Genomic DNA, 27,431 nt, shown 5'->3' on the forward strand with positions numbered 1-27,431 from the left:
ACTGAGCCACTATATGTTAAATCTAGGATATATCTCTACATTTTTCCCATATACAGTACCGTCAACGCAGATCCCATATTTAACCGCGCTCCCCTCGTATATATATATTAAATTGACAATTCAAAATTCATTTACTTTGAAAGAGAAACATAACACTGATATGCATTTATTGATTCTTTATTGGACTACATGCTTCGCAAGTAACACAGCATATAATGAAAATGATGAGTTGATATCTAGCATTATTTCCTAATACCTGGTCATCTTTATACAACTGTAATGAACACTAGACCATACAAGAGGACTCTACAACCAAGGTATCAATTACGACGGATCAGAAATTCCAAATTAAAAATACTATTGCAGATTGAGATGCATGAAAATTAGATTGAATCTATTTAGGAATATAGCTATATAATATGAAAAACAATGAGGTTAGGCAAAACTGTACATCTAAGTGATATTGTCCAACACAACAAAATCCCTGATACAATTGATTATATCTGAACAATAAGACAAAATAATAAATAAATAAATATTGCAACTTTTTCTTACCATTAAAAGACAGCAGATGAATGGTAGGTTTTGTTTGTTTTCATTGAGAACCTCTTGAAATACCTTCAATGTATTACATGTAGTTGCCAATTTGACATTATTGACACACACACAAACAACATACTTCTTTGTGGAAAAACAAGAAAATAAACTGTTGGAATTATTGAAAACAAAGCACTAAAGAGGCGGAAATAAGAAACAAAAACAAACTTTAAAGCTAACGCTAAGCATATGAAAATCAAACATCTTCCAAACTCCAAAGGAATATTCCTTTGCTTTCGCTACTGTTGCCAAATTGTTATCTGCATACATGTACAAATTAACAACATGCTCACTGCTAACTTTTCAGAATTTTAAAGCAAAGGCATTACAAATGAGAACGAGAGCAGGCTACTTAAAATAAAATGAAAGATGAAATACTGCTCAGAGAACATGAAAAATTAATACACGAACTTGAATATATATACCGGGTAATGTTACTGATTGAAAGTGTTCTACAACATGTAAGTTTGATTTCTGATATCACTACAATTTATGTTATATCTTATTATCTTTACATTGTATTCATACAGTACAGAAGAAATAGCATATATTTCATAAACACCACATCAAATGCCATCTGCATTGTTCTTCTTCATCTCATACGCTTGCACTATATTTACATCAAATGACAATGATTATTGAGTACATACATGCATGTACATTTTAGGGCTATTGGAATATTCAATAAAATTACATTTTTAAATAGTCTAATTAGATGTTTGCATATGCCTCCTTATTTGAAGAGCTTTCATCTCTATTCAATGGTCTTTAATATGTACAACCTATTGCATACGTTCAAATGACATTGACTTTTCCACTGAACACAAACATATCTCTAAAAAAAAATATAACAGTAGCATTGCATCCAGATTCAAGACAAGCTGAATTGTATGAGGAGCTTCCTCTGAAAATAAAATAATAAAACATTCTGCCATTAATGTTTCTGTTTAAATTCACAAAATGTATTTTTGACAATATCACATGAATTAAGGCTTCATTAGTTTTCAATACACACTCTGTTTAAACTTCTTTCTCCTCTTGGCTTGCTTTAATCCAGTGAAGGGAACATAGTTTTTGTAGAATTTATCATAGTCCTCATCATCATCCTCGTCATTATACTCAATGTCCTCAATGTAGTCGGGGTAAAATGGTGATGCAGGGGCAGACAACTCCTTTTTGATTTCCACCTCTGATTCTTTGCTTTCTCTCAGTTTTATGCTGGGCATTCGATTCCTGGAACTACTTTTTTGCGGCCTTTGATTCAGAGCTTGTTTTAGCTCAGGGTAACACTCTGCTTTCTGGGAATTCTTCTTGCGTTTCCTTCTTGGAGATTGAGGGTGCACCTTTGGTTCCTCCTTCACCAAACTCTTCAACCGGGAGGTCTCTACAGCCAACTCGAGGGTCCGCTTGAACTTATCCCTTGCATATTTCAGCCTTTCTTTAGTGGGCCAAGTATCGCTGGTTTCTTCTGGAATCTTGGGTGCGATGGGTATCACTTTATTTGGTTGTGCGATGGGTATCACTTTATTTGGTTGAACCATTTTAATCACTTTTCTAGCAGGTTCTTGATCCTCTTTACCACTGAGGACCATGGTAAGTTTTCTTCTTGACATTTTCAGTGCACTCCTGGAATCCACATTGTATGGTCCTGGTGTAGCAGACATCTTATTTGGGTCACAAGGCGACAACACATTTGGACTAGTATCAAACCCAGAACTGTTAGTACGCCGAAATTTCACATGTTCAGGTGTATCCAGTGATTTCAATTTATTCTTCAACAGTTTTCCTTTAGGGGAATTCAAAATAGCCTTCCCCTTTGGAGATTTCATCAAGTCATTCAAGGCCTCCTTTCCTTTAGGGGACACAAGAATATCATTCAGTGCTTTATCATCAAAGTCAAAGTTGAATAAGTTCTCCTCAAAATTTGTAAAGAAGTCTTTTTCCCAATCTCCTGATATGCTGACATCCTCTAGAGGTCTTCCAACATCCATGTCAGGGACATCTGTTTTGAGGGGGCTAGCACCAAGATCTGGATTCAACATGGGCAGTCGAGTTGGACTCAAGGGCTCCACTTTGATTTGGATGTGGGATGGTGAAAAGTAGCCACTATCAAATTGCCCCTCTTGTGTTGGATTCATGTTGATGAAGAGATTTAGAATCTAATGTCCACAGAAACTAATGACACAAATAACCTGCAAATAAGAAATTTCACTGATCATTAAATATGCAGTGAGTAAATCAACCAGCAAAGTTAATAATACCAAAATTCCAAGCACAATAATCAACAATGAACCATTTAAAAATAAATATATATACACTTTAAAATTCTAATATAGAGATATTGATACCTTTGATTTTTGTATTTTTACATTTACATTTTGTTGACAATGAGCTAAAGTCTAAAGTATGAACAAATTAATGACAGAGAATTATAGAAACTGAGTTAAATTTTAACTGCGAAATGTACTCTTCATACATGTGTCTATATTGCCAAATTTACAGAGAAACACATGAAGGTGGTATTCTCACGAGTAAGACCAGTTAAAGGTGTGATAAAAATCTAATTACTCCAATCAGACCAATTTAGAATTGGAGAGGTACATCCTACTGTTATTGTAACACTCTAATGAGGCCCCCTAAGGGTTGCTAAAAACAACACATTATGTTTGTTATAGATCACAAGATTCATCAATGTTAGACATGTACATATTAATCAAAACATGGTGTATTTTTTTAACAATTACAATAGTAACTTAAAGGTTTATATTCTAGTTTCATTTTTTACAAGGAAGGATACCTTAGAAATGATACACAGAGAATTTTAGAGTTGTTTTTGAGGATTTATTCATTAGCCACCCCTCCCCATAAAAAAAACACCCAAAAATAAGTTTTGTTAATGAAACAAAAGTTTGCTGTTATTATTATTGCTTTATTCACAACATTTATTATTACCATTCAACATAATTCATTTGTTAATATAAATCATGAAAAAACAAAGTTTGATTTGAATGTGAAAAGTCTATCATACAATGTATTGCAAAGAACTGAGTTTAATATTGTATCAACAATAGAAAATTCACTTCATAATATCATCCTTACTGTAAGGGAGTAAAGTGACTCCCAATTGCCACCGGGTAAGAATTGATTCAGACCACAGTTATACCCCTTAACTTGAGTCACACAAAGGTACATGTACACTGGCTCCAATAAACAATGTACGTGTATATATATCGACTCTGTTTATTCAGTTGACACGTTCAAGATCTCCTCCAATTGAAAAATATTAGCATGCAACTGATTAAATTAAATGAAATTTATCGAGGTGATAATAAAAGCTTATTTGAAGATCCATGTGACTTTATACCCCGATCATTCGATAACGTCCTTTACTTTGTTTACCAGATGTTTTGAGAACACTGACAAGTTGTCATTTTTGGGGGGTATTACGATAAAATATTGTAAAACACTGCGATCAGGCAATGAAATACCACATAATGACATAGTTATACCTACTTGATACAGATCGTTCTTTAACGGGTTTGTATTTCGGTTCATTCGGCTGATTCTTCCATTGACAGTTTTCTTGATGTTGGTTTCCCTCTTCCAAGTTGGCGCCATGAAGCTCGTTCACTGAATGAATGCGATTGGTCGAGTCGATTTGACGACCAATCAAATTTCAGCTCTGTGTAGCGTAAAACAGTCGGATGGTCTTTGATGTATACAAGAAGAAATGCGTGCATTGGAATGTACAACAACGAGTATTTCACATAAAATACCAATAAAACATTCTTAATTTACAGGAAGAAATTATCTTTATATTTTCAATCCCGATTAAAAGGGACATAAACCAAGAATTCTTACATTCATATTTTAGACAAAGATATGTTTTCAAAATTAACATTTTAATGTTCATAAGTATAGTCAAAGAGGTAATTTAAGAGACTAAAATGAATTTGACTAATTAAAAATCAAAATATTACGAACGACTTAGCCAACATTCTATTTTGTGTTCATTTTTATGATTGGATTATTGCCATACTTCTTGACCAATGAACGGTCAGATATTTATTTTATGCACTCCAGAAATTGCTATATTTAGCCGTTTTGAGAAGGTATGTCTGTTGTATTAATGCAGAAAATGCTTATTATTTTGGCAAATATTGCTCTATTTATATAATTGAACTGACAAAGATTATGTGTGAAAGATAGCAAAACGACCTGCACTTCACGTGCATGCCTGTAATTTGTGTCAGTGATGCACTCGGTAACTAATTATCCATGTTTACTCGAACTCAAATATCGACCAAGAAATTTATGATTATAAATATCGTAGAGATTTGTTTAATGCAGATTTTTGGTGTATTTTATTATATTCCTAATTATGGCAAACCTTCTTGTTGCAATGGAGCCTTCTAATTTGAAAATCTGGTCGTCAAAACATCATTGCCCTAGATAAATATTTTAACTATTACCGAGCATGTTGACATGCCTGATGGAGTGTGAAACTTGATAAAGAGTAGTCTATGATAATTTTTAGTTCTTTTTAAAAAGACATGCAAGGAAAATGTTGTTTCTTAGCGATGTTAAACAATTAAGAATTTGTTATTGCCTCTAACACATTTAAATGCTCACAATACACAATTCAATGAATAATAATTGTATGTTGAAAATGAAACTGAAATTTTCATGCATGGAGTCATGTTTTTACCTCAACTACAGCACGATTTGGTTGATTTGAATTTTTTTCCCCAAACAATTAGGTGATAAATTATAACCCAGTTTGCTTCAAATTTGTGCAATAGCATTTTTCGTAATATTCATCCTTTTTCGTATCGTGCATCTTACTTGCCAATAACTTTAAATATCACTAATGTCAAATGGCTTAGTTTTTTGTTTCACTTAATATTCCATTTTTATATTAATCTAACTTGGTGATTGATCAGTAGCTCTATGTGAAAATTTGGGTTTATGCACAGTAGCTCATCAATTACAAAAAAAACTTGCAATTTACAGTGCCCCCCAAAAATTGTCTTAGTTTTGGACTAATGCAGGCTTTTGTTTCTGCAATGAAGTTTACCACACAGTTCAATAATAGCACAAGGAATCTAACTCCAAAATGCATGAACTTCTCCCATGCCATTAATCAAGCACTGGACAAGTTTTTTAGTATCATTTTTTTCAATAATTAAGTATCTAAGTAAATGCATTCATACATTGCATGCATGGCTGCATTTATTATCACCTATCCATGTAAATAGCATCAAAAGATTGCTTAAATTGTTAAGTAGTAAAGTAAAAATGTTATGTACAGTAGGTTAAGTGTGCATGTGAGTACATGTCACATATTTGGAAGCTTAAGTTGTAGCAGCAAACTATGAGTGAATGAAATCTTCTATATATGCAATAAGTTGTAGTTTTGTGATACATGTATTGTGGTTTTCCATGAAGATCATTATGCTGAATTTTAGCAATGCTTAACACAGAGATAAAATTTTGTAACCACTTTGATTTTGATATCTGCATTTTATCCGAGACTTGAATATAGCAATTAGTTGTGTGAAACTTTTCCAGGCAGTAAGCAATGTTTAGATGGTAATTATGCAAAATTTAGATATCGATACATTAGCAAAGAAAAGAATGGTAGTAATAATTTGTCCACTGCTTTCACTTTAAAAGCTACTTTGATTCCAATTCATAGTGAGGTCTTACTGATTTTGGAACAACATTGATATACCATGTGTTATATGATACTGATATTGGGTAAATTTCAATGCAGATCGAGACAAGTGTTTGCCTATTAACGTTTTTTTCGAGCATGCTCTGGGTAAAAATAAAAAACCAAGAAATTCTACAGACATTTTACTAGTACATATTTTGTCTGTATATGTACTTGCCTTTGATATTCTTGCTCTTCAGTTCATCGATTCATTTTATACAACTTCCTCTAAAATTAATTTTATAATTGCATTAGTAATGTACATAAACATCAAGTTTTGTCTTGTCTTTTAAAATTCAAGATTTGTAAGTTGATAAATTTTGTTGGCGTATCTTTTGATTATTCATTAATTTGAACATTTATTATTCCAGAATGAAGAAAGTTATTAGATGGAAATAACCTGCTTTGTATCAAGATCTCCTGTAAAATGAAAAAGGTTGGGTTTTTTTAAACACCATGTGAACATAATGTTAAAAAAAAATTACAACAAAAAATGAATTTACATGATGCTAATGAATTGATATACATTATTATTGATGATAAGACAGCAAGTTTTTTATTTTAATAAAAATGAGATAATCTTTCTCTTTTGTCTGAATGATCCAAAAATTTCTTTATCAATATGTATTTGACTTCTTTAAGTGTTAAACATTGCAATGTTTATCTTTAACACATTCAACAGTATCACATGGAAAATGCTTTCAATGTCTTGCAAATCAGATTGATGATCCCAAGGGAAATAATTTTTCTGTCTGTATTACCTATCTATATATTAGGAACTGAATGCAATCAAATTAATTATTGATAGAACATTACGGCAATAAAAGGGCATACAGGTATTTTTAGAGTACTTATATGTATTACATACATGACTGTACAACATTCGAAGATCCAAGCAAATTAATGTTAAGTTTCTCAGGCATTGCCACACTGTAACTTTTAATTAATGTAATCTGAAATGGGGAGATTTCAATATTAAGTAAAAAAAGAGAAAGTAAATTGAGGTACTCGGCATTTCAAATCTTGCATAAGAATAGAATACTTGCCTGCTGTATTATAATACAAAATATTTGGCCGTAGAAAAGTAAAGATAATTTTTTTAGCCTAACAAGCAATTAATGATGAAGGCCTCAAAGGAGTTGTCTTTCTTTTTGTGGGGATCTACATTAATGGAGATTAAAAAGTTATGAGTTTTATTTTTGTTTTATTTTAGCTGAAGAGGCGAATTTATGTATTGGTGTCACTGCAAAGCATGATGGGATAAAGAAGGAAGAAGACATGAGAACATACAAGGAACCCAAGCGGATTGATAAGCCGAGAATTCGTGATTCAGCGATAAGGCAGCTCAATGATGCTGCTAAATTCGCTGCAATTCATTCCGCTGCTGTCAGTTTGCGAGAAGAAGAGGAGGCAAGAAAGCGTGAGGAATCAGAGCGTCCAAGTGGGTCATGTGAAAATCATGTGATTCAAGACTTCAGTGTGGAGAAAAACCTGGTCATCAACAGCCAAACAGAGAGCTATAAAACAGAGGTATCCCTGACATCTGGAACTGTGACTATTACAGAAGTTGCCAACAAACCTTTTCCTCTCTCTAGCAGCGAGCCAAAAAATCAAGCTGATGACAAAGACTCATCGTTTTCTTCTTCCCTGTCATCCATCCCTACAGACTCCTACATTTCATCTGATGGTAAACTCAGTGATCTTGATAACTCAGGAATTTCTACCCATGATCCTCCTCTCTCACCTCAGCGGGTCACCGAAAATGGGGTGGATGAGGAAGAAAGGAAAAGTGATCCTGAAGAAGAAGTATTGGAGAAGAAAAACTCTGCTCTTGTTTCTGTTGAGAAAAAGAAGGCTCCAAAGCCAATGAAAAAGAAAGCACCAACAGAGGGTGTTATTAAAAAGTCTCCAAAAGAAAAGGCAAAGAAAAAAGTAAACAAAAATTCTCCAGAAGTAAAACCTGTTAAAGGTAAAAATGTGAAAGGGAAAAAGAAAGCAAGTCCCAAAGAGATTCATGATGATTCTTGTGCTCTTGATACTTCGTTTGGTGAAAGCAGTAAAACTGATGAAAGCGGAGCTTCTGTGTCTCCTCGTGCATCTAAAAGGACTCCCAAAAAGAATCGTAAATATCACAGTGATGAAGAAGGTCAATTCCAGAATATGGACGATGGGAGCCCAAGTCGGAAGAGGTCGCCCAGAGCTGTGAAGAAGAGGAAAATCAACTTTAATGAAGATGATGATGATGATGATTTTGAGGATGAACGCTTTGATTTTGATTTGGACATGGATTTGCCGGAAAAGGTAGAGATAGCAAAACCAAAACCTCCACCAAAGAAAAGGAAAAAAGTGGAATTAAACAGTGAAATTGGTGAAAATGACAATGAAGCTATGGTCACTGATGATTTAATCCCCAAACCAAAAAAGACAAAAGGATTAAAAAAAGCAAAAACCAAAATTAACAGTGATGATTTAGTGCCTGATCAAACTGAAAATGAGAAGGGAAAAGAAAGTCCTCCCAAGAAGAAGAAAACAGTGAAGAAAAAGAAGATGGAGATTGATAAGGCAAATGAAAGTGTGGAAAAAGCTAGTGCTATGACTGTTGACAAACCTCCAAAGAAAAAGAGAGCACCAAAGAAAAAAGTGGAGAAAAACGTGGAAAGTAAAGAAGGTGTTGGACTTGGTAGAGATGATGGAGAAGAGGAAAATGAAGATGGTGCTGAACCTGAGGAGAAAAAGGAGCCAGTGTTGATTAGTTGTCCTTTGTGTGGACAGGTGTCTCGGAGTAAGAGTGCATACACACGACACATCAGGCGGTGTGTGGACATTCCCAGAACCGACAACGGGGTGGGGAAATCCTCATCAGGGGATGGAGCCAAGGTCAAAGAAGAAAAAGTTGTGGAGGAGAGTGTGGTTAAGGTGGAAAAGGACAATGATAATGATGCTCTACTTAAATCTAGTGAAGATAATGAAGTGAAACCAATTGAAGAGGAAGAGGAGGAAGATGAGGAGAAAGACCACTTGGATTCAAGTTTTGACATATCTGGTGATGAGGAGAATGAGGACAAGAAACCAGGAGAATCAAAACCTGAGGAGTCGGGCCCAAAGAAAACGATAAACATTGAAACTCTAATGAAAAAGCAAGGGCCTGATACTACTTATAAGTGTGAGCATTGTGACTATGCCACTCCTAAGCGAGCAATGCTGGGAAGGCATCTACGGACTCATGGGATATATGTCTGTCTACGATGCAATTTCATATACAACTCCAAGGACGTTCTTAAAGAGCATGTGTTGCAGGAGCATAAGGATCGTGCCGATTACAAACTGTGTAGGAAGTGCAGTCGTTATATTCGCTGTCACGAAATATCATTAGAAAAACATATGGAGGAGTGTACGGGACCTGTGCCATTTAAGTGTAAATTCTGTGAGAAAGAGTTTAAGTACGAATCTTCATTAAAATCTCATATCATTCGCCATGATCCAGACGCGCCTAAACGCTTCAACTGCCCGCAGTGTACATATAAATCAAACTACAAAGCCAATCTCAAAAAGCATTTAAAAAATATCCACAACACAGAACGTGTCAAAAAAGAATACCCTTGTACTTTTGAAAACTGTGAGAAGAAATTTCACACGGAGGACAATTTAAAACGGCATATGAAGTTTCATTCGGATGTGAGGAACTATCCATGCCCTCAATGTCCTAAACGTTTCAAAACTTCGGCAGCTTTAAGGGGTCATGTCATAGTTCATGACCCTGCTCGTCCATTTAAGTGCAATATTAACGATTGTACGAAAGATTTCAGATCCAAAAAACTCTTGAAAAATCACAAGGAGGAATTTCACAATATGACGGACAAGAAATTTCCATGTGATTTTGAGGGATGCACATTTACTTTCTTTAAAAGGAGTCATTTGCAAAGACACAAAATATCCCATACAGGTTAGTATACGGTCAAGGTTGCTTCCATTATCATTATGGAGTGTCCTCTTTTGTGAAAGGTTTGATATGTAGGCTAGAAAGTTAGCTTTATTTTTGTCAAAAAGGAACCTCACCCAACCATCAGCAAACATTCAAATCAGTCCTCAACTGAAATCTTTGAAAGAAAAGTACCATACATAAATTTGATGTCAGAGCTCAGGTTTAAGGTTGAGTAATGAATTGAGAAAAGTCAGTGATGGTGAGACCTGAGTTTACAGACATTTTATATCCAATTGTTTATCTACCTTGTCTGTTCACCATTGTTAATGAAGTTGTAGATTTGAAAATTTGATAAGATGAAGTATTTAATTGTAATCATCTTAAAAGTTTTTACTAGTCCGGAGTAAACACCTTTTTCACTAATGAATGCTAATAGAAGGTTTTATGGAGTAAAGGATGTAGGCTACAAATATTAATATTCTAGAATTGCTGAAAACTGTCAATTGTCAAATCAGTTGTGCAGAGTATGTCAAAGCATTTTTTTTTTAGGCTAGGAATATGATTTTTCAGTCATTTTCATATTACCTCGTGTTTCAAAAGTTAACTCTCTTTTTTTTCCTTTTTAATTTTTAAACTTGAAACAATAATGATTTACACCTACCAGGAGCTTTATACTGTAGGTATGACTGGCTTTCATCTCAGTTTCTAAAAATAAACAGCCTGAACAATACCATTTGTACAGAAGTAAGCAATGCCTTACTTGATTTCAACCTACTGGAAATAGTTTTGGCCACTGTAATGCTTGTAAAATTAATTGATTTTTTTTTTTTTACAAAAACTGAAGTCTTTAGAATTCTAAACACACCTGTTATACAAATTATAAAGCTTTAAAGGAGCTTTTACCTCAAAAGTGGAATGTGTTTAATGAAGTCTGAATTTTTGTTATTTATTTTAATCACTCATTATAGGGACTTCATAACAAATGAAAGTATACTATAACATTTGAACTACAATGTACTTTGAATTTATTGTGATTTTTGTTGTGCAACCAACTAAGATGAATATCACTTTTTCCACTCGCAATTACCTGTAAATGACCTATACCTATCCTAATTGAACCTTTGCAATATTTTGGGGTAAAAAAATAAATAAAAGAAGGTTGATATTGTTTAACAGTGAAATGTTGTTATTTGATCATTGTGAACATGGTTAAGGTTATAGAAGATATATCAATAGCTAATATTATGATATTTGGTTATTTATCAAATTGCATATATATTTAAATTTTGATACTATTTATTCAACTTATCTATAATGGTAATGATTTTTCCAGATGTTGACAATTTTCCCAATTGAAAAGTTATCAGAAAAAGAAATTAGAAAATTTACTGCGGTTTTGAATGATTATATATTTACATTGCTGTAAATTGTGCCTTGTAGGTGAGCGGAAGTTTGGCTGTTCAGTGTGTGGGAAGGCATTCAGACACGCAGACAACCTGAAGGTCCACATGAGGCAGCACACCAATGAAAAGCCAGTGGCGTGTGAACTGTGTAGCTTCACCTGTCGGCAAAAGAGCTCACTCCAATACCATCTCCACAAGTTCCACGGAATCCCTCCAAAACCAAAGAAACCCAAGAAGCCAGTGGATGCCAGTATGAACTCTTCGTCAAACGACAGCAAGCCGATCCTGTCGTCTCTAGAGTTTAAGGAAAACCAAAAGGACTTAATGGAGAAGGCAGAGAGTAGTTTTGACAGTAAACCTTTTACTCCCAAGAAACGTGAAAATCCGATGGACTTGTACGAGTTCCGATCGGACGAGGAATTTGACGATGACTCAGTGTTGATGCCATTAAGACAAGATAAAACGTCTACGCCTATACGTCACGAGAAAATCTCGTTTTTATCACAGACATCAAAGTCGGATCTGTTAGATAGGACTTCTAAAAGTTTGGACTTTGAAGATGACAAACTCAGTGACATTGATACTCAAAAGGACAGCAAAGAGCCGGAAGATCAAAAGAAGAAGAAGAAGCTCCAAATTAAAATGGAGGAGAATATGGAAGAGGAGGATGAACCAGTGAAAACCACTGCCAAAACTCAGAAACCAAAGAAAACAGCAGGGAGGAAGAAAAAAGGGAAAGCAAGTGAAAATAAAGGTCAGCCTCATTCTGACAATGAGGAGAACTCAAAACTGGAAAAATCGTTCGAGATAGAAGAGAAACCCAGCAAACCAAAGGCCAAGCGAGGGAGAAAACCAAAATCTAAACCTGAACCAGGTACAGGATCTACCGGTACTTTGTATTTTTTATTCAGACAACAATTTTAAACGAGGAAGATTCCTAGATTGAAGATTACATATTTTAAAATCATTTCTTTTAAATTCATCAGAACGGCATAAGCCATTTGAGGTTAGGCATCTTAAATAAACATGTATTGCTAGCTTTGTGTTGATTGAAGGCATTCTGTTATACAGTTCTAATTATTTTGTTCATTGTATCGTAGTTGAATCAACAGAAACTGCTGCTGATAATACAGAACCAGAAAAAGCTCCAGTCAAACCGCCAAGGAAAAAGCCAGGTATTTATAAATAATTTATTACCTTTAAATCAAACATAAACACTGACAATTTCTCTAAAATGATTTAGTTCTTGGTACCATCTTCACTTGAATCAAAGAAATTGTTCATAAAATTGATAAGGGGGATGTTGATTTGTTATAATCGGATGAGACCAGATGAAGCATTGTTTTTAAACTTTTACTTTTGAAAAATGATAAAATCTTGATTTGATTCTTTTACCAGGACCTAAACCAAAAAATAAAGCACCACCAGCTGAAGATACTAAATCTAAAAAGAAGCGTGGGCCAAAAAAGAAGAAACCTCAAGTAAATGACGACTTGACAGAGGAAGAGTCGACCCAAACACAGAAAAAGAAACGCAAATATGTACGCAAAAAGAAAGCCGATAAACTGGTGGAAGAGAAAACAAAGGGAAGGAGGAAACCAGAAGGTGCTGAGAGTCAGGAGACAGAAGAGGAAGACACCATTATTTACAGTGAATTGGAACACAACACTGCTAATGAAGATGATGGGGAGGCGACAGAGATTGAGGGCTTCAATGACGATGAGGCTGAAAACAAGAGTCCTGATTCAGTCAAGTCCGTGGGAAGAGAGTCGCCTCAAGAGGAAGTGGAGAAAGAACCTGAGGAAAAAGAAGAGGAGGAAGAGGCAGCAGAAGAGGATTTGGAAGAGGGAAAAGAAAAGGAAATGATGGTGGAAGAAAAAGAAAAGGTGGAAGAGGTCATGGAAACAAAGGAAGTTAAGGAAGAGGAAGACAAGAGGACCAGTGAGGTGGAGAGTGATAGGGTGAGCAGTGGCATTGATACTGACTTTGAGGATGACCTTAAACCTCCACCTGCACCTAGGCCTCCTCCAGTGGTTGAGAGCGACGAGGGTGACATTGAATCAGGACCAGAGGATATGGACACTCCAGGTCGGGATTTTGAGTCCACACCTCCAAAGTCGGTACAGAACCACAGTGTGCAAAGTCTTCCTGGCAGAGATTATGAATCCACCCCACGAGACTACGAATCCACCCCTCCAAAGTCTGTGCCGCCAGATAATGTTCCCAACTATGGCAGCAATGAAAACAAGAACGACGTCATGTCACCTCCTTCCAAAGGATACTCCAGTGTTGAAGCAGCTAAAAGAGATCTCTCAATTGATTCTCAAAATGAGGATCGAGAAATGTCAAATCCTGTGCCTAGCAATATCAGCTACCCCCAGGCTGGGTCTGTGGAGCTCCCACCATCAGTGGCCAGTAACCCCCCACAGGGCTCACAAAGCAATACAGGTTATGGATCACAGTCAGAATCGGCTATGCCTGAAGTTGACAAAGACTACCTTGGACAGTATCTTCAGCAGTTTGATTCTGGTGGCCGGTCATCAGATGACAACAGCCGACTCAACCCTTCTGTGGAGAGACCTCCCGAGCATATCAACATTCCCCCATCACCCCAAGATAAAGAGTTACCTCCTCTGAATTTGAGCTCTTCAGTGCCACCTCTGAACCTTTCCACTACTCCGGATAGAGACTCAATGCATACCAAAGGTGCAGATCTGTCAAACAAAAGAATGGAAATTTTAACCTGTGATAGACAACAAGAGGAACACTTCCAGCAAAGATCTGAAAACCCAACTCGAACATCTGAGCGAATACCTGATAATGTATATGAAGGCTTCCCAACCATGAACTCCTATATCCCTGGGTCAAGAGAAAACCCATCTCTTTTCCCACCCACAACCACTGGTAGCTCATCATATGCGTTTTCTGAGAGTGACTCCATTTTACAGCGGCAGAGAATGACCACGCCCTTCCTCACTCAGAGTGACCCCAATGCTTTACAAAACCTTCACAGAATGGCTGATTCGGCTCTCACTGCCAATAACCCAGCGTCTCTTCTCAGGCGCCCAACAACTGTACCCTCTAGGGAGGAGATATTTCCTCCACCCTCTGCTGTCTCTCAAACCATGGCCCGTAACCCCTTCCACACCTCATGGACTTCCCAAGACGTCCGACATCCTCACTGGAGCCAGGCATCTTACTTACAAAGGCCAGGAGGGTCCACTACAAACCCTCTCTTTCCAAAGGACAACTACCTCTCAGGGAGGGACTTCATGTTTGACACATCGAGACGTAGCGTCACGGAGAGGAACATGTTTCCAGGGTTACCACAAACACAAAGACCAGATCTTTCACACGAGACCTTCCCTGGTTTCGAGTTTGGTTACTTTGGGGGACATGGTTACCCTGGTGCACCACCCCTGGACTATACTCGCTCCTCCACTCAGACAGCAGCCCAAAAGACTTTAGATGAAAGATACAGGCAGTCAGCTACAGGGATGAGTGACTTTAGGACTTTGCCTCCTTCATCATCTTCTGACATGTTCAGATCCATGAATCCATCGTTTAATTTTGATAAGTACATGTACAGTAGAGACCCTGTCTATCATCCCCAGCATGTCGGGGACACCACCAATAGTCCCTTTCTAACTCCTGGAGTGCCATCTCAACATGCAATGTTCGAAAGAGACTACACAAGAGGGTTCTATCACCAAAATAGTCCCTATAGCTTCATGAACGACAAACCCTATGCTGCTGCTGCAGCTGCTGCGTCAGCTAAGTTAACTCACCCCTCTACCCCGGGGATGGGCCAGGAGAGAGACTTTGTGCCCCGCCCTAACACGGCAGCAGCAGCGGCCGCTGACAGCCAGATACCTATGCAGGACCCTTACCGACACCCCATGCTGTATAATATGATGAACAGGTACTTTGAATCATGAACAGTTGTCCTTCCCAGTGGTACCAAGTGTTGACAGTGTGAGTTATTAAGGCAGTTTGGTGATGTGATTTGAATTGAAAATGTGAACCGAGAAAAAATGATGTGAACATTTTACAGGCGTACATTGTGAAAAGTATAAGTGAAGCCTTTGAATAGGTAAATTCACAATATGCTTAGTGGGATGCTGTATGAACAAATATGTATCTGTCTAGTGAAATCTGTTGATGTATGTTTCTCAGAACTCCGTTTTGTGTTGTGAAACACTGTAGATAGAGAAGTGTATAAATTATTAATGTATCAGTGCCACATCTCAGAGATGGCCATTGTTTTGATATCTGTACAGAGGACTGGGGACCTGGACGTTGCCTTGCCTGTACTTATAATCAGTGTGTGAAGTGAAATCCTCCCAGGCTTGTATATATACTAGTGTTGTGAAATCCTTTCATTTAAATGAGTGTTGTTTTTGCTTGGTACCATGTATAAGCACTGTGTACATTTGTGTGCTTTAAAAAAAAGGTAGATATATCAATAATAAGTATTTATCTGCAATAAAACTTTTTTTAATTACAATTGTAATATTATTATGTGTAGAATAGAGACAGTATTTTTTTGGAATTGCATATGAATGTTGAAACATGGAACAGATGTGAGCATGCATGTATGAACTCCATGTATGAACTACATGTGTACACTACATGTGGCAGATTACAAGGCCACTCTCTTTAAAATAACTAGCTTTTTGCAAATTCAGAAGGTGTTGATAAGTACTACTACGATCTCATTATAATTCATCTTTTCACATGCTTTAAATGATCTATTTTTGTACATAAGTGTAAAATTAGCTTTCAGGCATGATGTAATTAAGAGGGAAAAGGGAGGGGGGAAGTGATGAGAACCATTTTCTATAGGAACCATGTGACATACGGGTCATGTGACCTCAATCCCTCTTATTACCATGACATCTCTCCATGTTGCATGTTGACCGACACAAAAGCTTTAGTGCCAAGGCATTACTTTCAAAAGAGTTTTTAAAACAACTTTTTAATAGAAGTAAATGCATTACTTATTAGAAAATGTGCATCCTCCATATATATTTTGGTGCATTACTGTGTGCAATTGTATAAATCATTTCAGCATTGTTCCACGGCTGCATAATGTCATGAAACCCAAAAACCTTTTGTTTTATTATGTCATTTAGAGATGCCTATCAACAAAAAAACCATACCCTTAAAACCATACCCTTCTAATGCCATTTTTTTCTTCTTTTTTTCATCTTTTTCACTTTTTATATTGGATTGTTCATCTTTCACATGTACAAAAAGCCATATCCTCTTTATAATAAACTGGTTGTATTGTAAGTTGTGTGAGTTCATGACATGTATCCTGGTGACTTCAAGAATTACATTTTATATTCACACACTATTTATTTGTACATGTTGATGCATGATATGTGTGGTACCCTTTTATAAAATTCTGCAGCTTATTCTACTTATTTTATTTGGTTTACATTTTTTTTTACCCTTGATTTGAACAAATTTTTAGTTTTTAAGTGAAGGAATATTGAACACCAAATAGGCAAAATGGTCTATTTCTACATATTTAATTTGTTTTTGTTGAGTTCTTTGATCAAAAATAAGAATATTTTCATATACTCAGAAAAATTGTAGGCTTATTATTATTCTCCCAGGTTTTGGGGGGTTTTTTCTTCATTTTTTACTTTTGAAAGATGTCAACAATTTGTATTCTAGATAAGTTTGTAAAAATGATGAAAAACAACATCACAGAATCATAATTATTTCCTCAGGGTTTATCAACAGTATTCTGTGTTGCCTAGGTTACCTCGCTTTTAGCAAGAGGCATTATGGGTATTTCATTGAAGGTACACAGATATTCATTATCAGAAGAAAAGACTTCCAGGTTTTAAATTGAAATAATATTTTTTTCTTTGATAGAGAACGATTAAAGTTTGTTCTGATTAAAAGTAAATAAGAAAAACACCTTTTACTAATAGGTAGTTATTGAAGTTGTTTTAAGCTTTAAGTTACTCTGTTCATTATAATTACCTTTAGTTTAATCTACTTTTTGTTACTTTTATACTTCACTATGTTGATTTCTTGTTAGGTTTTTCGACTGTAGGACAGTATCTGCTGAATTGTTTTGTTGTTTGTATACTTTGTACAATTTATTTGTAAATATATATATATTATTGTGTGAATTTTTAGTGTTGTTATTGCGATATATATATTATACATTCATTATCATTATATAAATATTTATAAATATATATATATACATAGTTATTGGCAATTCTGCTTGTTTGATAGAAAAAAATGTGAATGTTGTTAAAGTTATGTCCCTTTAATGGTTTTTATTACAAATTTTATTCTGTAAATTTAATGTTTGTGCAAACTTTTTTTCTCTTCACTTTCGTAAACATATTTGGGACTAAAAAAAGAATATGTGAATGCTAAAAGTAAGCTCCCATTTATATATAGCATAGATCATTTTAGAGATAGTTTTAGAAAAATAAAACATTTTATTACATCAGCCTTGTGTATATTTCATCCTTTTATACATCGGTAGTACATATACTGGATAGATATAGAATAGTATCAAATAGCTAGAACATTATAAGTGTCAGATGCAGACCTGAAGTTGCTTGAGAAGACTCAAAACGATGATTTAAAATATTGCATGATAATGTAAAGGAAACAACTGATCAATAATTTACAGATAAACTTTATCAATGCATTCATTGTTGGAGATCTGTAGTAGATTAGCTGCAGATCTGTTGCTCCCAGTCTGAGAAAATTTGGATGGATGAACCAGGTCATATCAGGACTTTCAGACCAAGAGCTACAGGCCTGCAGCTATGTTATAGATGAGACTACATTTGTATTTCACAATGCAAGAAGTTCAAATCCTGACCACAGAACACCATGTGTAAATAAATCTACACAAAGCATAATGTTTTTTTCTGATTATAAAATTTGGAAGTACATTAAAGATTTAATAGTTTTAGTTTTGAAGCTACTAATTGATGTGGTAAAATATGCATAACATCCGAGTTAAATGCTGACAATTATTTAAACTTATATAAAAAGTTGAATCCTTACAGTCAGATGTTGTGCTACCTACATCAGTAATTCTCTGGGTTTTGCATCATTCATGACCAAGTCTCAGATTTGATCACTCCAGAGTAACAGTAAGCAAATGGAGTCTTGGCGTAGAGGACCCTTAATTCATGTATTATATATAAATCTCCAAAATTCCCCACCGTTTTCAATTAACAGCTGACAATCGATAGATCAGGCAGAGGACCCACAGAAAGAAAATTCAAATATATGAAACTAACATTATACTAAAAGCTATAGGTTAACAATAAGATGAAAAAATAATCCAGAAACAAATGATTTTTAGCATTGCATGTTTTATTACGCATGATAACTAAATGAACAAAAATGAAAAATCAAAATTGCTACATCATCTGTCACGTGTCATCAAATTTAAATCCTTTACGAGATAGATCTTCTTTAGCTTCTTTTATTTGCTGGAAATAAAAATGAATAACAAAAAGAAATGGAAATACAACAATGGTTAAGAATAATGCATGGTATTGTACTTTAAACTTGTTTAAATTACGGCCATTTTTTGAAAAATTTCCAAATGTTCAGAAATATTTCATTGAATAAGACATTACTATCAGGATACTTGTGATTACCAGAACACATTGATTATATTAAGGGAATGAGAGATTCGATCCAGATAAAATTCGAATTTGAAGAATTGTTGTTCAACACATGCACAAATATGTGTTTGCAGGGGATGTAATCATATCTACCTGTTGGATTTCTTTAGCCGCTTCTTTACAATCATTAAATGTGGATACTCTGTATAGAACTATTACTGCAGAGACAAGCTGAAAAGTAATAGTATGAAAATACTAAAAACTAATTTCTAAATTTCATAATTGCATGTGAGATCCTTCAAGAAAACCTTGTTTTTGATATCACTCTTTCAAAATCAATATACATGTAACAGTATTCATATCAATTAACCAACAATTTTTGCCCCCCAAAATCAAAGTTTTAGAAAGAGCTTGAAAATAAGGTGAAAGATAGTTAAAATCATATTGGAAATAAAGGTGTAAAAGGTTATCACCACAGTGACGTCATAATGTAGAAATGACGTCATGAATATTGCATTATTTTGATAAATTGATGTTTTGTAGCAAAATATGGGTGTTTTCCGATGGTTTTTCGACTGGGAAACATCGAGCTCAGGCTTGCTCAAGTACCATTTTTTAGTATAATATGTATAACTATCTGAAGAAAAACATATGTTAAAATCGCACTTGAGCAGACCTGCGCTCTATACTTCCGAATGCAAAATATAGAGCAAAAATGAGAATATCTTCATTTGTTTGCAAATTTGCGGGAATTAGGTCATTTAAGTGACGTCATAGATAAACAGCGAGTGAGCAATGATGACTAAAATCAAGATTAAAGTTATAGGCATCCTCTTTACAAAGATTTGTGAAGATTTCATTTTCATACGATACTATTTAAAAATTGGTTGAAATCGGGGGCAGATATTTGACCATACCGCACATAGTCCTTTTGATGGGCATGTTTAGAAATGAATTCCTTCATGCCTTTGATTTTAGAATTTTATTACAAAATCAAAAGATCATTGATGTGCTTTGATACTTACTCCAAAAATGCCAACAGCTAACAAAGGAGACTGCAAAAGAAAAATATAACATTTATCTTAAAATACATTTACTGTTTCAGATGATGGTAGATCTTGACCTTACGTTAAAAATAGATATTTTAATTTTCTTTTATTGTAATTACTGCCAATTAATGCATTCAGGTTGTCTTTACTAGTTCAAGATTCCTCATCAAACATTATTTCTCACTTCATGTCAGAAGGGACATGATTTAAGCATCAATGCTATTTTTAGTTAGAACCTTCATAATACATGTGTATAAAATATAAGCAAATAAACAATATTATTATATATGTACTTACAATTAAAACTAGAGTTCTCTGTATTTCCGTGAGTTGGATGTCAACTTTTTCTAAAACAAATGCCAGCCATACAGCTATGAATAACCCAGCTCCTAAAAGCCACTGAAACAGCTTCGGTATCTATTGAAAATAAGATAATTAGATAGCAGATTAACAAAGGTCAGCAATTTCATTAGCATTACATACAAGTAGGTCAATGTAATTTTTTGAAACAAATTAATGCATGTTACCAATTACCGATAATCAAAACAACAACCCCAAAACGAGAAATATTTCTAAAATTAACACGCCTTCTTTCCCGCATATCTTAAGCTTGAATTGGGTATACACGCATTTGTTAGTCAGGCAACTTTTGACTTTCACAAATCTTAAGGAGTAAAAGACCATTTTTGCCTCATATTATTTGGACAAACATTTGACCCTTCAGTCCAGATTTCAGACGGTTATCAAACCAAATATCATCAGTTAACGGTACATTATTTAGCATATGATATACCAGCTGATATAAACAAAGTAGTAAAGATATGCAATTATAAAAAGTTCATAAAAAATCAAAAAGCTTTGATCATCAGTAAGTTAACAGTTTAAACATGTTAAGTTTTAGCAAAAATTGTTCCATTGGGTTCTCGTAGTCGTTGACAAAATTCAAAATCGAAACTTATGATACAACTCAAATTCGTGGGATATAAATAAACCGCAAATTTCTTCAACTTTCAATGTGGTGACCGACCAATTGTATGAACAGTTGTGAAATTCAACAGGTCCAGTACAATCACTAGATTTAGCTACGTAACTTGATTTACCTACATAGCTTTATTTACCTACCTGAAGTAGGTTTATTTAGCTACTCAATCATACTTTTGTCTTAAATGGACATTTGTCTCAAAAGTCGCACTAAGGTGCAGCAGCAATTTTCAACTTTGAACTGATCTGAAAACAATTCATAAAAAAATCGCTCTCGAAACTGTTGCTCTTTTTGCGCAAATGCAGTCAAAGTTTTAAAAGTTTTGGGGCTATGTATAACTGTTTATGTGTTACCAAACAGCTATTTTCTAAATGGGGAAACAAAGAAGAACAGTTCTGGTTAACATGATGATTGATTAGTAATAATTCAGCACAATATGAAGCAATCACAATTATCCATGCCTCATCGCACACAAGGTGTCATACAGTTAATCAAACAATAGAAATGCACGTTTTCCTTAAAACTGCTAAAACGCAGCGATGTTTTAACTATTTTTGCTCTGGATTGCTTTTATAAAACTACACAGTACAAATATAGATTGACAGTTCCTTGCGACTTTTTGTCTGTTTTACATAAAATGCAAAATTGTATAAAGGTAGCTAAATAAACCTACTTCAGGTAGGTAAATAAAGCTATGTAGGTAAATCAAGCTACGTAGCTAAATCTAGTGATTGTACTGGACCTGTTCAACAGCTGATCAAGTCGATTTTTTGAGATTGTTACGTGATGCAATCAATGAATCATGACCCACCCAAATCTTGACATATTTAAGGTAAGTCTGGAATTAAAAACCAAAAAGTCGACGGATTCTAATTTAGTTAAAACAAAGAAATTACCATTTAAACGCTGTCGTTGACACTTCTAATCTTTTGCCGCAATTGACAAAATTACCACAACGCAAACCGGAAACTGTCACTTTAAACCTCAATTATCTCCTTTAAAAAAGAGCTCCGTTGTATAACGATCCCGGTGTTAATTGACAACACAAAAACAACCATCAAATGAAGAAATTTATTGGTCTCTAAATGCATATTCCATGTTTTTGACATCGCAAAAAAAACTATGTATGATATAACGTGTATGATGTATGTATATCTCATTTTCTTTTTACATAAACATAAAAATAATGAAATTTATTATCAAAACTCAACATTTTCTTCAAACATCCAACTAATAAAACTCAAAACTCATATGTAAAAGTAAGCATTTCAACCTATATTGCTTTAAGACATGTGTATTTGCTATTCTCCTTTTAGAAAATTCAGTTAGGCTGACACGCTTCTTTGTAGAAATACAGTAAAGAACATTTTGTACAAGAAGTAATCAATAAAGTCTACTATCAAATATGTCAAGTAAAACAATTGTTACATGTACTACAATGCCAACATATTGTTATTAAAATATTCAATAACTATTCAACGTCAGAAAAAAACACACACATATGTATATGATAAAAGGGTAAAATGCACTAAAAAAAAATTATGAATTAAATCTAAAATCAAAAAATAATAAATACATCATATTATAATTTTAATAATCATCATGATTATAGCTTAAAAATCTTCAGAAAACAATTCCTTTTAAAATTGGATGTAAAAATAAATTCAAAAGAGGGAGTAAATGTAATTTGAGATTTTCTTTTCTAAATGTATGCAGAGCATGACTAGAATGCATCATCTTCTAAAGTGACTATTAATCAAATTCTTTCAATATATACATCGATTAATAAATCAATTACATTCAGGTTTCAAAGTTCCGACAAAATCAAATTCATTTTCTATGATATTGAAAACTTCAATCTATATTCAAAACTCAACACAAATAAAAAATTAATTATGACATGCATACTCTTTCATTTCCTTCGAATTATTGTACATTGTTTATTGAATTATATATGATTGACAAACAAAAGAGATAAAGCATTTCTCTACAAAATTTTACAGATAAATCATTCTCCATTGAATATCACTACTTCTACAAATATCCAATCACAAATGATAAAAGCAAGGAAAGCCTTTTTATTCGTGTATCAAAAAAGTTTTCTTATGCTCTTTAAATACACAAAAATACATTTATATACTATATTGTATTCATGCTACAACCAATGAAATAAATTCAACAACCTTTAATTACAAATTTATCAGTAAAAATTACTTTTAATTAGAAAATCAAACAGCCCTTAAAAAGGAAAGAAGGTGGATTGTACAATGTTGTCTAAAGCAATGATTTCAAGCTTAGCAAAAATAAATCTGGTTTTTTAATCTGTTATGCATATTAGTCAGCAATCTTATTTGGAGGGGAATTGAGGGTATAACCTTCATGGAAAATGGCTGAATATTTGCATTCAATTCTAGCAATATAAAGGTTGTAATCCCCGAAAAATTAACATGAAATGAAGAAGACTGAAAATGCGATGTCTGTCAGTCTCCAAAAAGAGGATGAACAATGTACTGTATACCCGGTACTAGTATTAATAATTAAATAGCTACAGGTTAACTTCATGTAAACTACATGTAAACTACAATTCTTGCAGACCACAAGGATTATCAATATGATGATTTGATATTATTTCGAAGAAAAAAAATTACAGAAACATCTACACAGCAGTGCATGCTGTGGATTCAATCATAAAACTATTGCTTATTTTACTAAATCAACTATGAATATTTATACAACTTGTAAGCCCTGAGGTTTGTTTTCTTTCTAACTAATAAAATAAATGATCACTTCATTCATTAAATCATTATATAATTTTGTGAATGAGATTTGGATTTAGATTCAAATCAGTTCTTGGTGTGTGAAATAATAATGAGTTTTTTTCTCTCCAAAGTTTCAGATTCTAATACATTATACAAGTACTGGCTTTAGCTTTGAATTGTACATGTACATTAATATTTACAAACTCTTAACAATGTCATGAATGATTGTACATCTACACTACAGGCACTTGTTTCTGTAATAAAAGTTCACACTGCAGTATGATAATAAAGGGTAAACTGTTGCAGAAACAAGTGCCTGTGATCTACAGTACAGAAAAACTGACATAAGACAAATATCACTAACAATTCTACACAAAACTCTATAGCCCTAATCGTATGATTACTGTATTATGATTGATACACACATGTATGTATATATATATATATGTACATCCTAGTAAAGCTAAACCATGAGTACAGATTTCTTTGAATACTGATAGTTTCTAAGAATGTACCATTATAGTATCCAGCTATACAAAGATTTGGTCAGTAATGGCATTCTTTTGTGTCCTGAACAACACTATTAATGTCAAGATCAGAGGCCAAACCTGGCTCCATGGGTTTTCTATCATGATACAGACTTGGTTCCACAAACGGAACCTTTGTTGATTGCTCTTGGTGTGCAAAACTAGAGTCTGAAAATGGGTTTTGTACAATTATTGGAGTATCAGATGGTGCGAAATCTTTTGTGCATGGAGCATCAAAAACCGGTTCTTGCTTCAGGAAGGGAGGTTCTGGTGCAGCAACCTGATTGGTGCATTTGATATCAAAAACAGGTTCCTGTTTCACAAAGGTTGAGTCTGAAAATGGATTTCTTGCATCGGAAGTCTGTTCTTTCTCCAAAGAACTTTGGACTGCTAACGGATGCTGTACAAAGTTACCATCTGTGAAAGAGTCTTGCTCGGAAGCTTCCGATTCGGAAAAATCTTGCTTTATACCAGATACTGTATGATCTGACTTTATGTATGACAACACTCCAAATTCTCTCAACTGCTCCTCAGCAATTTCCGCCCACCTATTTCCAGCTTTTCTGTTGAGTGGACTCGGATGAGCAAGACACTCAACTCTGAACTCGGGCAAATTACCATTCTTGATTATGTTTTTCACACGAGTTTCTACATAACGACCTATTGCTACAACTATCTCCACTTTCAAGATTCGAATGACTTCTGTAAGAGAGGCGTCACAAATTTGATTCAGCTGGTTCCTTTTTTCTGCGGGAAGGATATCAGGTGGTGTGATGTTGCTGCCGGTTTTTGACAAAAAGGAGAGTGGACAAATGTTGTGCAGAAAGCAGTGCTGGAAAAAGTTCTCTGGGCGTCCACTTAGACTCTTGATAAGAGTCCAGAGTTTCTTGCCGCTGACCTGTAAATAGGTTTTTAATTTTATAAATTAATATAATGCTCTAGTAGTTTTAATGTTTCTTTCTTTAGGCCACACCAATGTAATCATACTAGTATTAAAGTGGCCTTATCTATAGGTGTGGCCTTATCTATAGATACTTTTATTTAATTAAATTCTAAACTTTGTGGCTATTATGAAATTAAACCAGAGATATGAAACTTCTAAATTTCACTAATAAAAGACCTGATAACATGTTATACCATATATATTTACATAAGTGGCCTACATGTAACTCATAGAGTATACATGCATTAATCATATAATCATAATACATGTATAATCATAAAAATTATAATTACAAGAATATACACAGTATCTCTGTTTCATTTTTACCTCAGATCTAGTGCATTCAAGTCCAAGTATGGGTCTTTTAGGATGTTCCCAGGCTGGTTTCAGAATCAGGCCCTGTATTTCTAGCCAGTCACGAACAAATGCCCTCTCCCCAAAAGGAACCTGCCATTATAAAATGTATGATTAGACATGAGAGAGAAGTAAACAAAATAATGACACATGTATTTTACACTAGTTTTAATATTATTCATATCAAACACAATAATAAATTGGAGGAAATAAGTAACCTTTTTGTTCAGTTTCAAAGGATGGTTTAATTTAAAATACTGACATAAACACAGAAGGCCAGAAGAATCTGCCCAACAGAAATTTTCTCAAATTCAAGTTAAGAACTTACACCACTTTGAACCATTCCCCATGGACCTGGGTTAATTCCCACAAAGAGAACCTTTTTCTCAGATGTGCAGTATTTTCTAATGAACTCTTTGTATGTCTGAAATGCATATACCGCCGGACTATACACATGGGCCACAGGCTCATTAAAAGTAAGGCCTTGAAGATTTTCACACAGTACTCTCTGTGTTCGCAACAAAGCATTTCCAACCTCGCACAGAGAATCGTCTCTCTCAAAGTTAAGAATTGTTTGAGGAACAACTTTCTCCTTCTCTTCTGCACCATCTGCTGCAGCATCCTCTGTCTGAGCGATCGCCCACCAATTTCCATAAAATGGATCCGGTGGAAGTGAGCTCTCTTGATGATTGGATTTTGTGTATGGTTTGGCAAGAGAAGGTTTATTGCTGGTTTTGTATTTTCCGAAGTTTGAACTGTCTTCTCTAGGTTGGTTTAAGTATGGATGATTGTTGAACACTTGTGAAGGATGGTGAGAGGGATGGTGAGAGGGATGGTTACTGTAAACTTGCGATGGATGATTAAATTCTGCGCTTGGATAATAATGAGGAGGAAACTGGTTGACAGCATAGCTGTTTGTTAGGTGATTCAATGGTACTGATCCCGGATACGGTGCACTAGTTCCAGCTCCAAAACCATGTGGATAGCTTCCGATATTAGCACCAAATTCAGGATATTCTGGTGCCGATTGAGGATAGTTCGGTGGGTAAGCACAATAATTATTTGACATGTTTCCATATCCAGGTGGTGGATACTGATTTTGTCCTGCATAGAAAGGTTCCGAGGCAAATGGAGCACTGCTTTCCCATGGTCCTTGGTATTCTTGCTTGACAAAATTATTTTCAGTCTGCTGAAATTGACTGGGATGAGGAATCCCATCTGCATACGTCGGATATAAATAATCCCTGTTATCCATTGCTTACACAATGAGTCGACGGAAAAGAGAATTTTTTGAATGATAAAATATTTTGTTCACATTCTTTTGTTGCCTTGTTTACAGCAAAAAATCACATAAATTCTTCAGTGCCAATTCCCTTAAATTCACCATAATTGTGTTCTTTGGAAAACGATGAAACATTTTTCAGAGCCATTACTCTAGAAAATTAATTGATTTCTACTAAATTTATAGATCGAGCTGGCTGTAATCCATTTTGCAGCTCTACTTTCATTTTCCAATTTTTGTTTTGGTGACTGCTTTTGTTAATTCGTAGCATT

At 34.6% G+C, this 27,431-nt stretch overlaps 3 protein-coding genes across 4 annotated transcripts; 1 reads left to right on the forward strand and 2 right to left on the reverse strand.

Annotated features, from left to right (window-relative positions):
• Positions 1-161: 161 nt before the first annotated feature.
• Positions 162-4,263, reverse strand: LOC128161542 (uncharacterized). Its single transcript, XM_052824852.1, has 2 exons — positions 4,111-4,263; positions 162-2,789 (listed from the first exon to the last, which is right to left on the reverse strand). Exon 2 carries the CDS (start codon positions 2,733-2,735, stop codon positions 1,602-1,604), a length of 1,134 nt encoding a protein of 377 aa, XP_052680812.1. The 5' UTR covers positions 2,736-2,789; positions 4,111-4,263; the 3' UTR covers positions 162-1,601.
• Positions 4,264-6,663: 2,400 nt separating this feature from the next.
• LOC128161537 (transcriptional regulator ATRX-like) lies at positions 6,664-18,122 on the forward strand. 2 transcript variants are annotated; one of them, XM_052824844.1, is made up of 5 exons: positions 6,664-6,749; positions 7,527-10,256; positions 11,676-12,527; positions 12,739-12,813; positions 13,037-18,122. In XM_052824844.1, the coding sequence occupies exons 2-5, from the start codon at positions 7,592-7,594 to the stop codon at positions 15,574-15,576; spliced, it is 6,132 nt and encodes a 2,043-aa protein (XP_052680804.1). In that variant the 5' UTR covers positions 6,664-6,749; positions 7,527-7,591; the 3' UTR covers positions 15,577-18,122. The 2 variants fall into 2 exon arrangements, with proteins under 2 accessions (XP_052680804.1, XP_052680805.1); XM_052824845.1 differs by having other exon boundaries at positions 11,676-12,512.
• An 863-nt stretch (positions 18,123-18,985) lies between these two features.
• On the reverse strand, positions 18,986-27,430 carry LOC128161538 (uncharacterized). Its single transcript, XM_052824846.1, has 7 exons — positions 26,206-27,430; positions 25,851-25,970; positions 22,191-25,478; positions 20,610-20,729; positions 20,289-20,318; positions 19,417-19,494; positions 18,986-19,125 (listed from the first exon to the last, which is right to left on the reverse strand). The coding sequence occupies exons 1-3, from the start codon at positions 27,130-27,132 to the stop codon at positions 24,600-24,602; spliced, it is 1,926 nt and encodes a 641-aa protein (XP_052680806.1). The 5' UTR covers positions 27,133-27,430; the 3' UTR covers positions 18,986-19,125; positions 19,417-19,494; positions 20,289-20,318; positions 20,610-20,729; positions 22,191-24,599.
• Between the last annotated feature and the right edge of the window lies 1 nt (position 27,431).

Source organism: Crassostrea angulata, chromosome 8 (assembly GCF_025612915.1).
Source record: "Crassostrea angulata isolate pt1a10 chromosome 8, ASM2561291v2, whole genome shotgun sequence".
NCBI classification, from domain to species: domain Eukaryota; kingdom Metazoa; phylum Mollusca; class Bivalvia; order Ostreida; family Ostreidae; genus Magallana; species Magallana angulata.